The following is a 15642-nucleotide window of genomic DNA, read 5'->3' as shown; positions in this document are numbered from 1 at the left end:
ACCAAACCATACCCCTAGGATTAAAATGCACAAATTGATATTTATAAACAGATGTTAAGCCAGCCTTTTAATAAAAATAGAAAAATAAAATCTGAAAATACTGGATGAGAAATGATATATTTCTTAGAAGTCTGTAGCATGTGATGTGTGATATGGTTAATCTTATTTATAAAATCTTTAAGAAAAAGAAAATTTATTCTTTTTCATGCTTAGCCTTTTCCATAACCAACAGAAAACCTCCAATCCAGAAGCAATGACTTAAACTCACAGAAATTCTTCAAATTATGTATATTTACAGATCAGAATTTTACCCCAATGGAAAAATTCTCAAGGAAGTTAATTATTTAAAGGTTAGGAAGATAGGAAATTATAGTTTTCCCCAGAATGACCTTTGTGGACCAGTTTTTGAAAAAGAATTTGCATCTCTTTTCAAACATGGATAAGGGCCTGCCTTACCCTCCATTTCAGCTGTGTAAACATTGAATTTTCAAATAGCTAGGAAAGAAAATAAGAGCAGAACTAATGTAAAACCAAGTAATACAAGTATATTATTGATTATCTCCCTTATGAAATAATGAGTTTCCTTCCACAGAAAAGGCAAAAAAACAAAGGTAATTTTGTTTCTTAGTTTCCATGAGTGCAACATCATAGAAAACTCAGTATTTATTCTGTGTGTGTATCTTTATATGTGTGTGTATGTATCATTTTGACATGCATGACTTTGGAGAGAAGCCTGTGGTTTTTGATTGCCTATGAACATAGCAGTCTTCATTGAGACCCTACTACATAGTATTACATTTTATAATAAATGCCAGACATACTTAGAACTATTTGTACACAAGGAAAAAGTGATTGATTCTACTTTTAGTACAACTGTAAACTAAACCTTAGTTTGTAAAATTCCATGTTGCTTCCTGGATTTGTATTTCTGAACACATTTATTAGTAGTTAGCTGCATTTTTAGGCCAGTGGGGAGGGGAAATATTTGAAGAGAATTGTTAGTAGTAACAGACTGGAAATTTATTCAGAATACTAGGGAAAAGTTTGCAAAATTTTCTATAGGGTTTTGTGTGAAGGGTTTAATAATAATTTAAAATACACACCCTTAGTTTCCAAAGAAAATTCCATGTCTGCATGACTAGGGAGGTGTGGTGGGTTTTATTCAGTTTCACACACAAGGGAATGATTGAGAACTGCTACGTGGAAATCAGCATTCCAAGTTTTTTCCTATACACTTGATCTGTTTCCTATACACTTGAATTTATCATCAGATAGTCCTACTAAGAGTGCAAGCCAAAAATCTATCAAAGAATAACCAGCATGTGGCAAGAATAAGGTGGGTGAAGGATCTTTTGATGTTTTCATTCATACTCTGTGCTCTGAGAGTTTGTACTTGAGAGGTTGTTTATTCCTTTGCTTGTTCTTTAATGCCACAATAGAACATTAGTTTTAGAAGAGGGGAGTAGGCTTTTTGTTGTTGTTGTTTGTTTTTTGGTGTTGGGCTCAAATACAAGTCCTCGTGTAGGCTAGGCAAATGCTCTACCACCAAGCTACCTCCCCAGCCCTCTGGTTGAATTTTAAGAACTTTTATTTTTAAAATGCTTTTACTATTTAATATTAATCACATTTCCACAGTCAACTTGGCCCTGCCAAAATAAATATATAGGAAACTATTGTAAAATAACTCATTAAATCTTTCCTACCATAATGATCTACCAACTTCAAAAGAAGGGTAACTAGGGGTTGACATTCAAGTCTCAGACTCATCTTCATTGGAAAATGTTTTCCCTTGTTCCCTGTAGTTTCTTTGGGTCTAAGAATCTGGAAACAATATAAAGTTCTGATGAAATCATCTCATTAGAATTAATCTAAGTAATTGTAATGACAGTAGTCAGCTTTTTATTTGATACAGCATGAAATGAAAACAAGTAATAAATTCTAATTGGATCAAAGGCAGTCATTTGGACTCTATGGCATTTGGTAGAAAAGGAATTGGATTACTTTCAAGTCCAGTCACAAAATACGGATCAAAGACTTGTTCAAGGGTGTTGAGTCTGATAGAATTCAACCATTTGTATTATCTGAAAGTGGGTGGGTTTTGTTCTCATCTTTTTTTTTTTTTTTTTAATCATTTTGTGTTTGTCCCAAGGAGACTGAGTCTGTTAGAAGGCATTTTCTTCTAGGACACACACATGAGGTGGGACTAGAACCCAGACTTGGAATTCTGTGCTGAGGCTTAGCTGGCACTCATTATTTCTTTCATAGTCATATATTTGCAATAATTTAAGTGGCTAGATTTTCAGTGATGAAAGATTATTTTATGGGCTCCAGGTTACTGCAGTATTTTCCTACTTCTGCTGTATACTGCTCAGAAAAGATTGGGGGCATGGTTGATTCAAATAGCCATCGAAGGCTTCAATATTATGTGTGGCCCCAGATCTCTGGTCAAGTGTTGGGGAACATTTTCATTGATTTAAGTAGGTGTTACAGCTCCATAAAGAATGGCCCTGTGTTTGGCAAGAAAGTAGAGATGGAAACTGTACTCACAGCCAAATTTACAAGAATAAAGTAATTGGTTAACGTCAAAGGAAATGGCTTCGACAGATTTACACTCTTGGGGTGTGTTAGAAATCCACCAATATTTGGGATTTAAGTGCATTTTTATCCTGAAGTGGAAGAGCCTGACGCGGAACGTGGAAAGCAGTTAAGGGGACTGCCATGAACATATCCTGTCACTTTTTCCCATGGTGGTTTCTGCCCTGTTGTGTCCTAGGTAGATCTGAAGTGTCCTCCCGATGGTCCTCTTACTTTCTCTCCTCTGTTTAGATTTAGATGTGGACCAGCCTACAGAAGAAAAGAAAGAATGCTACTATAACCTCAATGACGCCAGTCTCTGTGATAATGTGCTGGCCCCCAACGTCACCAAACAAGAATGCTGCTGTACATCAGGGGCTGGGTGGGGAGACAACTGTGAGATCTTCCCCTGCCCCGTCCTGGGGACTGGTAAGAAGCAGCCCAGTGTGACGTTTGCACTTGTGTTTTTACATGGGGTGTCCACGGGCCTGGGGAGGATTTCATTTTGTTTCTTACTTTGAGGCCCTGGGATGATGTATTCACGGCCATAGTCAACTCGAGGGCAAGTTACCTTATGGTGACTGTAATTCAGGGCTAGAGCCATCACCCTATTCCCACTTCAATATGAATTCTTCAACTTCTGTCTCTCACAGGGAGTGCTGAGACACTTGGGTGCTATCAGATGCTTTGGCAAAAAGATAATTGTTTTATTCCATTTTAAAATTAAGATCAACCTCTTTTGCCAGCCATGACACAGCGTTATCTGTAAATAGAGCTTGGATATTTAAGCTAAAATTTTGCTTTATGGGCTTTTATTGATCCTTTAAAATAGTAGCCACCACAATAGTGCAAAAATAATAGTAATAATGTCCAGTTAAACATGGGTAAATAAAACATGGGTGAATTGAGAGCTTTAAAAAAATGTTAGTAAATTTATAAATAATATAAGTATATAAATAATATGGAATAAGTCATTAGATTTATTTGTACCTAATCCAAAATAAAGGGGATTGTTCTGAATTTATTTGCCTAAATTGCTTAAAGATACTGAATCTGGGAAAGTAAAACTGATTTTAAAATCTGCCTGCAGGGAAGATGTTGATTCTTTGTTTTTATTTTTCGACTTATTTGCTTTTTGGTTTTTGTCTGTTTTAAATTCAGCTGAATTCACGGAAATGTGTCCTAGGGGGAAAGGTTTTGTCCCCGCTGGAGAATCCTCTTACGACATTGGTGGTGAGAACTACAAAGGTCAGAGTCAAGTGGCTGTGAATTTGCAACACCTGTCAGAAGTTCTAGTTAGAAGTGTGGCTTGGGTTACACAGAATGAGGGTTCTTTGGGGCCATGGAAACTAATTACAAAGCCCTTAATTCTACCACTGGAGGAAGGTTTCTGATCTCTGATCAGAGCTGAGGCTTGGGAGTCAGAACACTCACGGCTATGTGACCATGGGAGGTCATTTCACCTTCTGAGTTGTTGTGTGCTCATCTGAGAGATAGAAATGAGGTTATAATGAGGATTAAGTGAGATAATGTGTGTAACCCACTACAAAATTCTGCATTGAGTTCATACTTAAATTTGTCCAGTTATCCTCGGGGTGTATTAGAAGTCATGTAAATTATGACCCTGTGAGTTGGGCCATTGGCATGTGTGTTTCTGTGGTCATCAATAGAGTCAAGGTTCGTGCCTTTTTAGAATTAACCCTACTATTTCTAGGACCTTGTACTAAGAGCCACACATTCATAATGAGGAATGGAAAAGAAGAAAACAAAAAGTAGATGTTTTAGGACTGGGGATGTAATTCCATAATGGAGGGAAGGCCCTGGGTTCAGTTCCCAGTATTGCAAAAAAACAAAACAAAACCAAAAAGGAAGTTTTACACATTTAATGCTGCTATCATATAACTCTAAAGTAAATATGCAGACTCTTAATTTTTGTGAATATTTTAATGGATGAATATTTCCTCATTAAATGCTTACTTTTGACATTTTCATGGTAGATATATTATAACCTTTTATACACAAAGTGATTGTTTTTCGTTGTAGTTTAATATTTAAAACTACTAAGTGGGTGGAAAAGAGACTATAATAATATTTTTGTTGTTCATCCATTTTTGGAAAATGAGTGTTTGAATAATATGGAATAATTCAGTAGCTGGATAAGAAATTCCATTTGTGTTTTTAAAATACATCTATGATTTAGCCCAATTGAATAACAAGACTTGGTCTGTAATATGTGTCAAATGGTTTTCAAGTTCACAATTATCATATACTATATTTTTACAGGGATGTAGTTAAATTTCACTTCATGTTATGGAACAGAACCCTAGTTCCACCATAAAGCCATCCTCTCTTATATAAAAATAAGTGCCTCCTCACCCTGCCTGAACAGTGCTGGAAGTGGTTGGAAGAAGACTGGGTTCAGATCCAGCCAGCCCTAAGTTCACTGCACTTGGCTTTGCCATTTTCCATGTGTGTGAATCTGAACAAGTCATCTATGGAGTCTCTAATTTTTGAAATGGGTGCTAGCTGATATTAGCTGTGAAATGCTAGAACTGATGCTAACAAAAGCAGTAGATAACTTTTGAGCATCTGCCCATACCTGAGTGTATACTGAGTCTGGCATGTGAATTATCTTATTTAATCCTTTCAATTTTAATCAAGGCAGTATACCCTTATTTTCAGTTTATCATTATGTAAATTTAAGTGATGGCCAGGAGACCTTAATTCTATGGGGGAATGGGTCTGCCAACCCCTTTAGCAATTTATACTTTTGTTAGCTTATCTTTATGATCATGGAAGACTTTGATCAGGTTCCATCAAACTCTTGTTGGCAGCTCTATACATTTCAACTAGCGAATGGGCCAGAATATACATTCCTAGAAAAGCACATTTCTTAAAAGGTCTATTCTTTAGAAAATATCCTGGTAACACTATGGAATCCATAGATTATTTCATCAAACTTAAAGTAGTATCTCAGGTGCTGTATTACAAATATACCTTCTCTGATAATGTTTTGGGTCATTGTTCCACAGACAAATCACATCTGCTTACATTTCTGTACCTATCAATTATACCTAATTTTAAGAATTTGTATATTCTGGGTCTTTAAGATTCTTTGGAATGTAAATAATATAATATTTCATTTGAAGCTCAATATTAGTTTCTTCTTGTGGGAAGATTAAACTATCTCCTTTTTGGTATTTCTCAATTTTCCCCCATAGATGCTGATGAATGCCTACTTTTTGGACAGGAGATCTGTAAAAATGGTTTCTGTTTGAACACTCAGCCTGGTTATGAATGCTACTGTAAGCAAGGGACATACTATGATCCTGTCAAATTGCAGTGCTTTGGTAAGCTTTAAGAGGATATCATATGGTGTGAAATATACAAATGGAAAAAATAAGTAATGCTATGTAGTAAAAACAATTTCTTTGAATCTAAATCACATGTTAAAACAACGTATAAATGTTTCATGGATCTCTTTCTTAAGCAAGATTTTTGAAATTTAAGAAAAAAAAACCCACCAACTATTTGAATGGATTTCAAACAGTTAATATTCAATGTGGAATTATAATTCCGGTCACTGGTATAACTGAAATGTCCTTTTGGTCTGTGGAGCCTCCTGCTTCATCACTCATACCAAGCAAGTGAAAGTCACTTTAAAATGCTGACACAGACTCTAATGCTTAAAGCAGAAAACCATATACACTAGGCAGAAAAGCATAGAAAAGGAAATAACTTTAAAAATATCATAAAAAGGCATTTTATCTTAAATTTCAAAACGTATCCTGTTCATAGATGTTTTCTTTCCATATTTAATACCAGTGGTGGCGGCAACATTATTTTTGCAGTCAGTACAACTTAACGGTTTTAGAGTCAGAACCGTTCTCTTTTGGATGATGATTTGTAGTTAATTAAACTTGCGGCAGCCTCTGGAATCTGGACTAAATTTAGCTATGTGTTAACTTGAGTAAGTATATGAGGTACAACTGATTGCTGATTTGCTTTAGTAATTTTTTTTTCTCTTCAGATATGGATGAATGTCAAGATCCCAACAGTTGTATTGATGGCCAGTGTGTTAACACAGAAGGCTCTTATAACTGCTTTTGTACCCATCCAATGGTCCTGGATGCTTCAGAAAAAAGATGTATCCGACCAACAGAATCAAATGGTATGTTTGGATATGAGATGCAAACTTATGTCTAGATAAATACCATAAGGTTTGTGTTTTGACCAAAGTGTGAACTACTAAAAAATAGAAAAATTGATTTATTGAATATTTTGAAATAACTAAAGTGAGATTCTAAGAGAAATAATAAGATGCATATGATTGACATGTGAGAGCTTTAATGTTTTGAACATACTCACCAACCAGGCAGCAGGATACAGAGTAGCACAGAGCAGAAGGCAGAGCTCTTCTAAGCCCGAGGTCATCATACTTGACCTTCGGAGGCAGATGAGGAAGATGTAAGTTTAGGGAAAGCTAATCAGGGACATACTGTGTCAAATTTGAGAGCTTTGGTAAGCTTTAAGACGATATCATATGGTGTGCTGTGAAAATATACAGATGGAAAAATAAATAACACTATGTAGTAAAAACAGTTTCTTTGAATCTAATCTGGAGGGAAAGACACAGATGAGGCTAGGTAGAAACAGAGGGTGGAGTTCTACAAAGTGGTAGAAAGCCCTGAAATCCATTGGTAGGAATCCCTGTTCATATCTGATGAAGTGACATGCCATTAATAATAGGCATAGCTGGGCTGGGGTTGTGGCTCAGCAGTAGAGCACTCACCTAGCATGTGCAGGGCCCTGGGTTCGATCCTCAGCACCACATAAAAATAAATAAGTAAAATAAAGGTATTGTGTCCAACTACAACTAAAAAATAAATCTTTAAAAGAAAATAACAGGCATAGCTAATCAATCAATCACCATATTCAAGAGATTGCTTTGGGTGAAGTCAGTTGAAAGGTAGAAAGATTAGAACTGAGGAGAACTGTTCTCGTCCATAGTGCTGGCAGATGAAATAAGTGACAAAGCGTGAATCAAAAAAGAAGAAAAAATTAGAGAGAAATGGTAGGATCTGACAAAGGAGTAAGTGTGAAAAAGTGAAGACTGGAGGAAGTCTCTCAAGGACAAGATAGTGGGTCACTTTATATGACAATGCAAGCTATGGAAGCAAGGATTTAGTTGGAACATGATGGGCAGTCTGAATTTTAGCTGGTGGAATGACACTCAATTGGAGATGACAGAGGTTTCATTGTGGAAAGACCAGGCTAGATTCAGACTTTTATTTGGAAGTCACTCTTAGTCGTAGGAATGGAAACTTTGACGCTCACTGGCTTCCACCAGTGTTGATGAAATAACAGTGCAATTGTCAAGGAACCATCGCTTCCCTTTTAGAACAAATAGAAGAAACCGATGTCTACCAAGATCTGTGCTGGGAACATCTGAGCGAAGAGTATGTGTGTAGCCGTCCTCTTGTAGGGAAGCAGACAACATACACCGAGTGCTGCTGTCTGTATGGAGAGGCCTGGGGAATGCAGTGTGCGCTCTGCCCCATGAAGGATTCAGGTAAGCCCAGATCCACTTTTTTTTCTGCAAGAAACCTGCAGCAGGTTCTTCTCACCTCCTCTGGAGCCTGACGTTTCTCTTTTATGTCTTCACTCCTTGGGTCTTACTTTATCACAGGTGTGTATGTACATAGGATTGGATAAGTCTATGGCTTCTGGTTGGTTACCTGCATGCCAAACCCTGTCATGAATTTTTGAAACCATCATTCTATTTCCCAAAAGAATGATAAATGACCTGAAGAAACAAAACTTGGCCATTGGTGACGTATGTCTGTATATTTCCTAATACTTCATTTATTTTCTATAATCCTCATTCCTAGCAGTTTCTACATATAGCAAAATATATTAGATCCTTCTAGGTCAAAGTCCAAAATTTAACGTCAGCCTGTATTGAGAAATACCAAACCTGACAATCCAAAGTCTGAAATGCTCCCAAAAGTTCAGATTTTAGAATTAGGGCTACTCAACTGGTGAGATTCTATGCAACTATCCCCAAATCTGAAAAACTCCAAAATCTGAAACACTTTTAATCCTAAGCATTTTGGATAAGAGATACTCAATCTGTATAAGAAAAGGATTAGAACAAAAAGGAAAGAAAGTAGAAGTAAATGAGAAATTATTTAAACAAATCTGCTTTCAAGTTTTAGATCTGCCATCAAATCTTTGGTCAAATGGAAAAAATGAGACAGGCTCAGGCCCCAGCTTTGTCCCACCTCCTAAGTGTTGGAGGGCGGCTAGAGGGGCTTGTGCCAGGTTTCCTGGCTGGGCTGTTCAGTGTCTGTTGGGTTGTCCACCAATGGTTCATTTCCCTCTTTACCACTTCTCATTTAAAAGAAAGGCACTTGAACGTGTTTGGAGTATCATTTTGTGAAATTGATGTGTTAAAGCTAGAAAAACAATGTGTGGGTGTAAAATGAAGGGTTTTGTAATGAGTACATTCTCAGGATAGTTAAAAGAAGAAGAATTTCTTGAAGAGAGAAAAACGCATTAACTTTCAGTTAATTCAATTAGAATTTTTCTTTCAAGCTATTTATTAATTAACTTTCCGGCTTAGAAATAACTTAAAACTAATGTAGCATGAAAAAAGAAAATAATTTGAAATGCCACAAAAAGAAAATGAATACCAGAGGACAAAAAAATTAATAAATAAAGGCATAGATGGCAGCCAGCTATTGGCTCTGGGGCCAGATGGGCTGAATCTGAAATCTGCCACAGCTGCTGCATGCTCAGGGGGAAATTGCCTCACCCTGCGTAGCTCATTTGCAAAGCTGGGCCACCTATTTCTCCCTTGCTGGGTTGTTTGTAAAGGCTGGGAGGACTTGGGCAGAACAGGGTGTGGTTACTAGTGCTTCTGTTGTCTTGTGCCCGAGAGGCGGATGCCCTAGGAGATGAAAGTGAAATTAGTAGAGTGAGCACTTAAAGTTTGGGTCATTTTCTCACAATGTTCTAACACCTCAACTTTTTTTCCTTTGATCTTTATGCAATATTTTTTCATTTTAAAAATGATACATGCTTCTTTTTTTATAATTTCTTTTTTTAATATTCATTTTTTTAGTTGTTGTGGTTAGATACAATACCTTCATTTTATTTATTTATGTTTATGTGGTGCTGAGGCTCCAGGGCCTCGCACATGCTAGGCCAGTAGTCTGCCGCTGAGCCACAACCCCAGCCCTAATACATGCTTCTTCTAAAGAATAAATAATCAAAGATATTATGTTCCCTTCCACCTATCCCTTCACAAGTGAACTTCCTACCTTTAAGATGCTCATCCTTGAAAGCTGGGTTTTTATCCCCTTAGATTTTCCTACACATTGTTATTATTATGAGATATATATATATAACAGAATATTGAAAACTGAAATCAATGTCACCAATCTACATTACACTTTGTTTTTTTGTTTTGCACTATCAGATGATCCCAATTTCAGCATCTCTGAAATTGGAGTCATCTGATAACCAATGGCACCTGAAAATGGCCACAGGCCATCCTGTTACATGTTAACATCTGGTGATGGGAGGACATTTACAATCTGGGGTATCTTAAAATGGGTGAAAGATGGTAACTCGAGAGGCTGTGCAGAATCTGTTGTATAGATGCCCTGTGGTTTATTTACCACATCTTGTGCTAGCCATTTGTGTAATTCCTCCCCAACCTTTCCCCACCCCAGTCCTAATTTGCTGCTATAAATAATGCTGCAACGAGCCTTCACATAGGCACCTGCAGGAGTGCCTTAGGAAGAAAATTCTTATAAAGATACTGGGTCAAGAAGTATGTATGCTTTCAATTTATTTCCTGAAAATATTGTAAAAGTTCACACTTATATTGGCAGTATTCAGAAATGCCTCCTTCTTCATTTGCTTCTATCAGTGTCTTTAAATTTTGTTGTTCACGCTGAGGACTGAACCCAGCTATCACTGTGCTATGCCCCTAACCCCTTTAAAATGGTTTCTATCAGATGGGTGCAAAGGTAGTCTAGGAAATTTGAACATATTTTTTCATGTTTATAGTTGATTTGTCTTTCTCAGTGAATTATTCATCATATTCTTTGTCCTTTTTTGCTGAATTCTATGTCTTTTAAAAATTTATTTATAAGTTTTTTGTACATATTCTGTTTATAGCCCTGACATTTGGGTGACAGTATGCTTTTGGTTATGGGAACTCCTTTATGAAAAGGTTTGCATATATTTACATTTTATTCTGTCTCTAACCTAGTCCTATGATATAAATATTTAAATATTAAAATTTTAGTGCCTGTGTCTTTGATTAGGCAGTTCCTTTGATAATCAAATTTAATTGACTGAGTTTAAAAAAAACAACAAATATTCAACTAGGTGTCTCTGATCAAATGCATTTTTAAATGTAATTAAAATCTAAAGATAGTACAGTTTCCTAGTAGTATCATAATATAGCTAGGGAATCAAGAAATGAATTTCAGAATAATTATCAATATTCTAAACATGAATTCTATTTTAAATATGAAATCTCTTCTAAGATGGATTTTAGAATGGTGCATCAATTATTTTCAATGGAGGTTTTAAGAAACACATTTTTAATTGCAAATTCGAATGAATGAATGTGAAGAAATGTATACTGTATCATACTTTAGGTTCCAGGGAACACATTGGAAACCATTGTTCTACATGTGTCAGTTGGAGTAAAGGAATTTGTTAGGCAGCCCAGAAAGCACATTTATTTTATAAGACCAGAATTATGGTGCTAGAACTAAAGTCAGGAAGAGTGTATCTGAGAGAAGTCCATGCCCAAGTGGAACAGGTTTTCTGAAGATCTGATGAAGAGTTGGCATTCCGTTGGTTAAACCTGATCTTCCAGTCACAAGTACACTAAACGCCTTCTGTTGGGCACATTTCTCTGCAGCACTATAGCTGAGAGGAATCAGGGCATGGGCTCTGGAACTAGATTGCCTGGCCCCGAATCCTGGCTTGGCAACTTCTTATGTGCTTGACCTTGCTATCTCGTCTCTCTGTGCCTCAGTTTCCTCATGTGAAAATAACATCACCTACCTCACAGGGTTGTTTTGATAATTAAATACTATGATAGTAAAGTGGTAAAATAAACATGAAATAGTGCTCAATATATGATAAGACTTCAGAAAATATAAACAGTTATTACTACTACTGCTAGGTGTCTCTGATCCAATGCATTTTCAAATGTAACTGAAATCTAAGGATCTTATAAAATACATGATTACGTCATAGCACCTGTATATGAACTGAGGATTGACAAATGCATAAATAATTTTTTTCAAAATAAGTCTCTCTTCTAAACCACTGATTCATAACATTAATGAGTAGGTCAGTTTTCTGGGGATTGTATCAAAAATCAGATTGCAGTTCATTGTAGAGGTCGCGGGTGCAGGATTCTGCATTTCTATCTAAAAGTTCCAAGCATCAAACTGCTGCTGGTAGTCCTTAGACTACACTAACAAGGCTCCAAAGACATTGAACAGCACCTGACTTTTTGTTAAAGCCTACTTTAATGCTGGTAGTTATTACTTGTTGAGAGGAAGCAAAGAATGTGTGGATTTTGAAACTTAACTCGTATGCTCATAATTCCTGTCTTTGTGTCTTTTAAGCGTGCTGTTTCTAGATGTCTTGATATTGTGATGGACCAGGTTATGTGTTTGTTAACCTTAACACTGGACTAATCCCACCCTGCCAGACACTGAACTTTGCAGTTTCTTAGGAAGCAGCACTGCTTTGGGGAACAATTAGTTACTGATGGAAACAGTGCTGGTGGAATTTGAAGAATAAATCGTACCGCTTGTCGTCAGGTTTGAGCATTAAAGTGCGGTGTAAAGTAAAGCTTTGGCTCTGGAGCTGGCTTTCACACTTCGGGTCCAATAGGTCACGGGCATTAATTCTTGCTAAAGCCGCAGCCATACCCAAGAATAGTGGTAGGTGGAGGAGGCAGGAGCGGCTAGCTCCCTCAGTGGCGTTCCCTGAAGTTAGATGGCATCTCGTGGGTTGGTGCTACATGCAGGGGAAATGAGTGGAGGGTGATGGATTGTGTCGGGGTAACTGTACATGAGGACAATTGCCTGATTGTATAATTCAGTACATTTCTAGAATCGCTTGAGATCTCATTTCAGTCCTTAGCTAAAGTCACCAAGGTCAAACAGCAGGCTATAATTGGAGAAAGTTCCAGGTTATTTGTGGTGGTGGTCAGTTTTGCACAGTGGTCATGGATGGAGCCTCCCCTCCCACTTCTAGAACTCTGGAAACTTCTCTTGTTCTATTCCTGTCCCTGCTTCTACTTCCTCTCCTCTCCTCTGATCCTTCCCACTCTTAAAATTATTTTGGTAACTGAATTGCATTGGAAGGATCCTCAGATTTGATCTCTTTATCATACTGTCATACGAGTCTCTTTAAAAAAAAGCTATTAGGAAAACAAACTCAAGAAAAACAAGTCAATTACTCATATCATAAATGAGAGAGGGTGGTAATTGATCTGTCCTTGAATTTTTAGTACCATGCTAGAAGGAAATCATACAATTATTGGAACTTTGAGATCTTGGTGGATATGGAATTTATTGGAGTATGAATTTCCTGTGGCTTGGGTTTTTGGGGTCTCAGCTATAAAATAACATACATATAGTACTGTGCCAGGCACTGTTTAAAATACTTTCCACCTATTAAGATATTTAATTCTTCAAGCCACCTTAAGTATATAGTTATGTCCTATTTCTGGAAGAGGATCTGAGTCACAGAAAGATTAGGGTAACTGCCATAGTCAAATATCATGAAATGACAGTCAAATCCAGGCATCCTGGATCTAGAATCTGTGTTCTTGCCACTTCAGTGTTATCTGAGTCCCTTTTGCCCCAAGGCCTGGAGATACATCTTAAATAAATAGTGTACTTTAGGATATAAAAGTAACAAAGTGCACTACACCCTAAAAGTTCCTTAATAGTTCATTATGATGATAAGTCATCCTCAAAACTGGGTTGATATCTTGTCATGAGAACTGTCTTCATACAAACTCTGTTTCAGAGTAAAAATTTCATCTACCTGAACATTTTTTTTTAGCAATTTATTTTCCTATTGGCTACTAGCTTGCGTCCAGGGGAATAATTTTACGATGGACATGCAGTTAAATATGTCACACAGTGTCCTAATCAGTCCTTCTTGGTGTTGCTGCCATATTGTTGCTGGGTGGGGAGAGTACAGATATTTCCCTGTGTGTGTCTGTGGGTTCATCTGAGGGGAGGGATGGGGAATGGATGTGCTTTCTACATATTATAAAGACACATTGAAAAATTTTTTAAAAATTAACGTGAAGAAATAGAGATTTAAAATTTTTTTCATGTTGTGTGAAAAACCACCATTTTAGTTATAACAGTGAGCATAGCAAAACCAGAGTTGATGTGTCATCAAGTCTGTATCCCTGAACATGTTGGTGGGCATAATAGAGAATATATGTTCAGTCAACTAATGAATTAAAGCAAGTCAGTAATTCTTGATAAATCAAGATGATGGTGATGCTTATCATTTTTAAATGAGTTTTTAATGTTTTTTATTGGCACTCTTAAAAGTATAAACTTAGAATTTCTGGAACATACCTGTGAATTACAAGATATATAAGGTATCTCACAGAAATAAAAATCTTTTGATCAACAAATGAAAGAAAATTAGGTACATGAGCTTTCTTGATAGGGCCTCTCTACTGTGTTGAGAGTGCCACCTATTGGTAGTATGATATTCTACAGTACAGGTGTCCACCTTTGAAGCACTTGGTGTGTGTGTTCCTGGGGATTGAACCCAATTCCTTGCACATGCTAGGCAAGCATGCTGCTTCTGTACTTCATAATCAGTCCTTTTGAAGTGCTCTTGGTGAAAGAGTTCAGGTATAGAAAGGTGATATTGGTTTTTTTTTTTAAAAAAATGTCCCAAAGGAGACAGAAATGGCACAAAAGAAATTGAAAACTCTTACAAATTTTAAAGAAACACTAATGATGATCAAAATATAGAGAGAGGTCTGGGTCCTCTGTGTTTCAAGGAGAACAGTATGAAGATATGTATAGACACATCTAATTAAAAAATTCTAGTTCTGGGAATTCATCCTATAGATGTACTTGAATGGTAGAAAGAAAATATACTTACAGCTTAATAAGGAAAAATTGGAATCAATTCTGTCACTTGGAATTGGTACATAAGTTATTGGGCATCTGTGCAGTGTAAAAACTATGCAATCATTTTTAAAATGAGACATCTATAGAACCTAATGTAGAATGATTTCTAATTCACATTTAGAAAGGCATAAAACATAGACTTAGTAAACCATCCCTTGCATAAAAAATGGAAAGGAAGAACATATTTAGCTAGGTGACTTTATCAGCTGATTCCCTTTTTACTATTTGAGTTCTTTTTTGCAATGTGAACGTTTATGCATTCAGAACAGTTTCTTAAATGCTAAAGCTACAAGCACTAGAATGGTATAGGAAAAAGGTCACGAGCTCTGGGGAAGATGTTGAAGGACATAGCTTCCACTTCCTGTGTGGTAACCCTAATGTGCTATCCGGAATAAAGGGCTCTCAGCACCTTGTTTTCCTCAAGATGTAAATTAAGAGAAAATTCTAACTAGGATTTGAACCCCGAGGGCACGGATTATGTGTAGTTTGTTCATTGCTGTATCCCCATGTTAATGTTGAAGGAATAATTTTTGAAAAAATGGATTTTTATTTAGTGCCTGTGAAATAGAAGAAAAAAAGCACAAAGCCGTGCTGTAGATGTAGACTTAGTGGGGATCTATTAAAGAAAGCTATGTCAGAATTCCTAATTTCCTTCTGTTTAGGTGGACTATTCTATAAGGGAATGAAAGGTATTTGTAAGAATTATTCCTACTTCTTGTTTTCCTAAGAAAAATTATTACTGCATGTAAGTTATGCACATCTTACATTTTACAAGAAGAGATAAATTATCTGAATTGAACTCTCAATTATTTATAATTTACCTGTTTTTGGTTTTAAGTTATTTATA

General features: G+C 36.5%; 1 protein-coding gene across 6 annotated transcripts in view; it reads left to right on the top strand.

The window, feature by feature from the left end:
- Positions 1-15642, top strand: part of Ltbp1 (latent transforming growth factor beta binding protein 1) — a 389795-nt gene that overhangs the window by 355837 nt on the left and 18316 nt on the right. For all 6 annotated transcript variants that reach the window (XM_015479779.2, XM_048804568.1, XM_048804569.1 and 3 more), the window contains 5 exons: positions 2827-3003; positions 3736-3822; positions 5796-5924; positions 6605-6745; positions 7976-8146. In XM_015479779.2, coding sequence (XP_015335265.2) covers positions 2827-3003; positions 3736-3822; positions 5796-5924; positions 6605-6745; positions 7976-8146 — 705 coding nt within the window. The remainder of the gene's footprint in view (positions 1-2826; positions 3004-3735; positions 3823-5795; positions 5925-6604; positions 6746-7975; positions 8147-15642) is intronic.

This window comes from Marmota marmota, unplaced genomic scaffold (assembly GCF_001458135.2).
Source record: "Marmota marmota marmota unplaced genomic scaffold, marMar, whole genome shotgun sequence".
Taxonomy (NCBI): Eukaryota; Metazoa; Chordata; class Mammalia; order Rodentia; family Sciuridae; genus Marmota; species Marmota marmota.
Note: the sequence above shows the minus strand (reverse complement) of the source record. Positions and strands in the feature narration are given on the sequence as shown.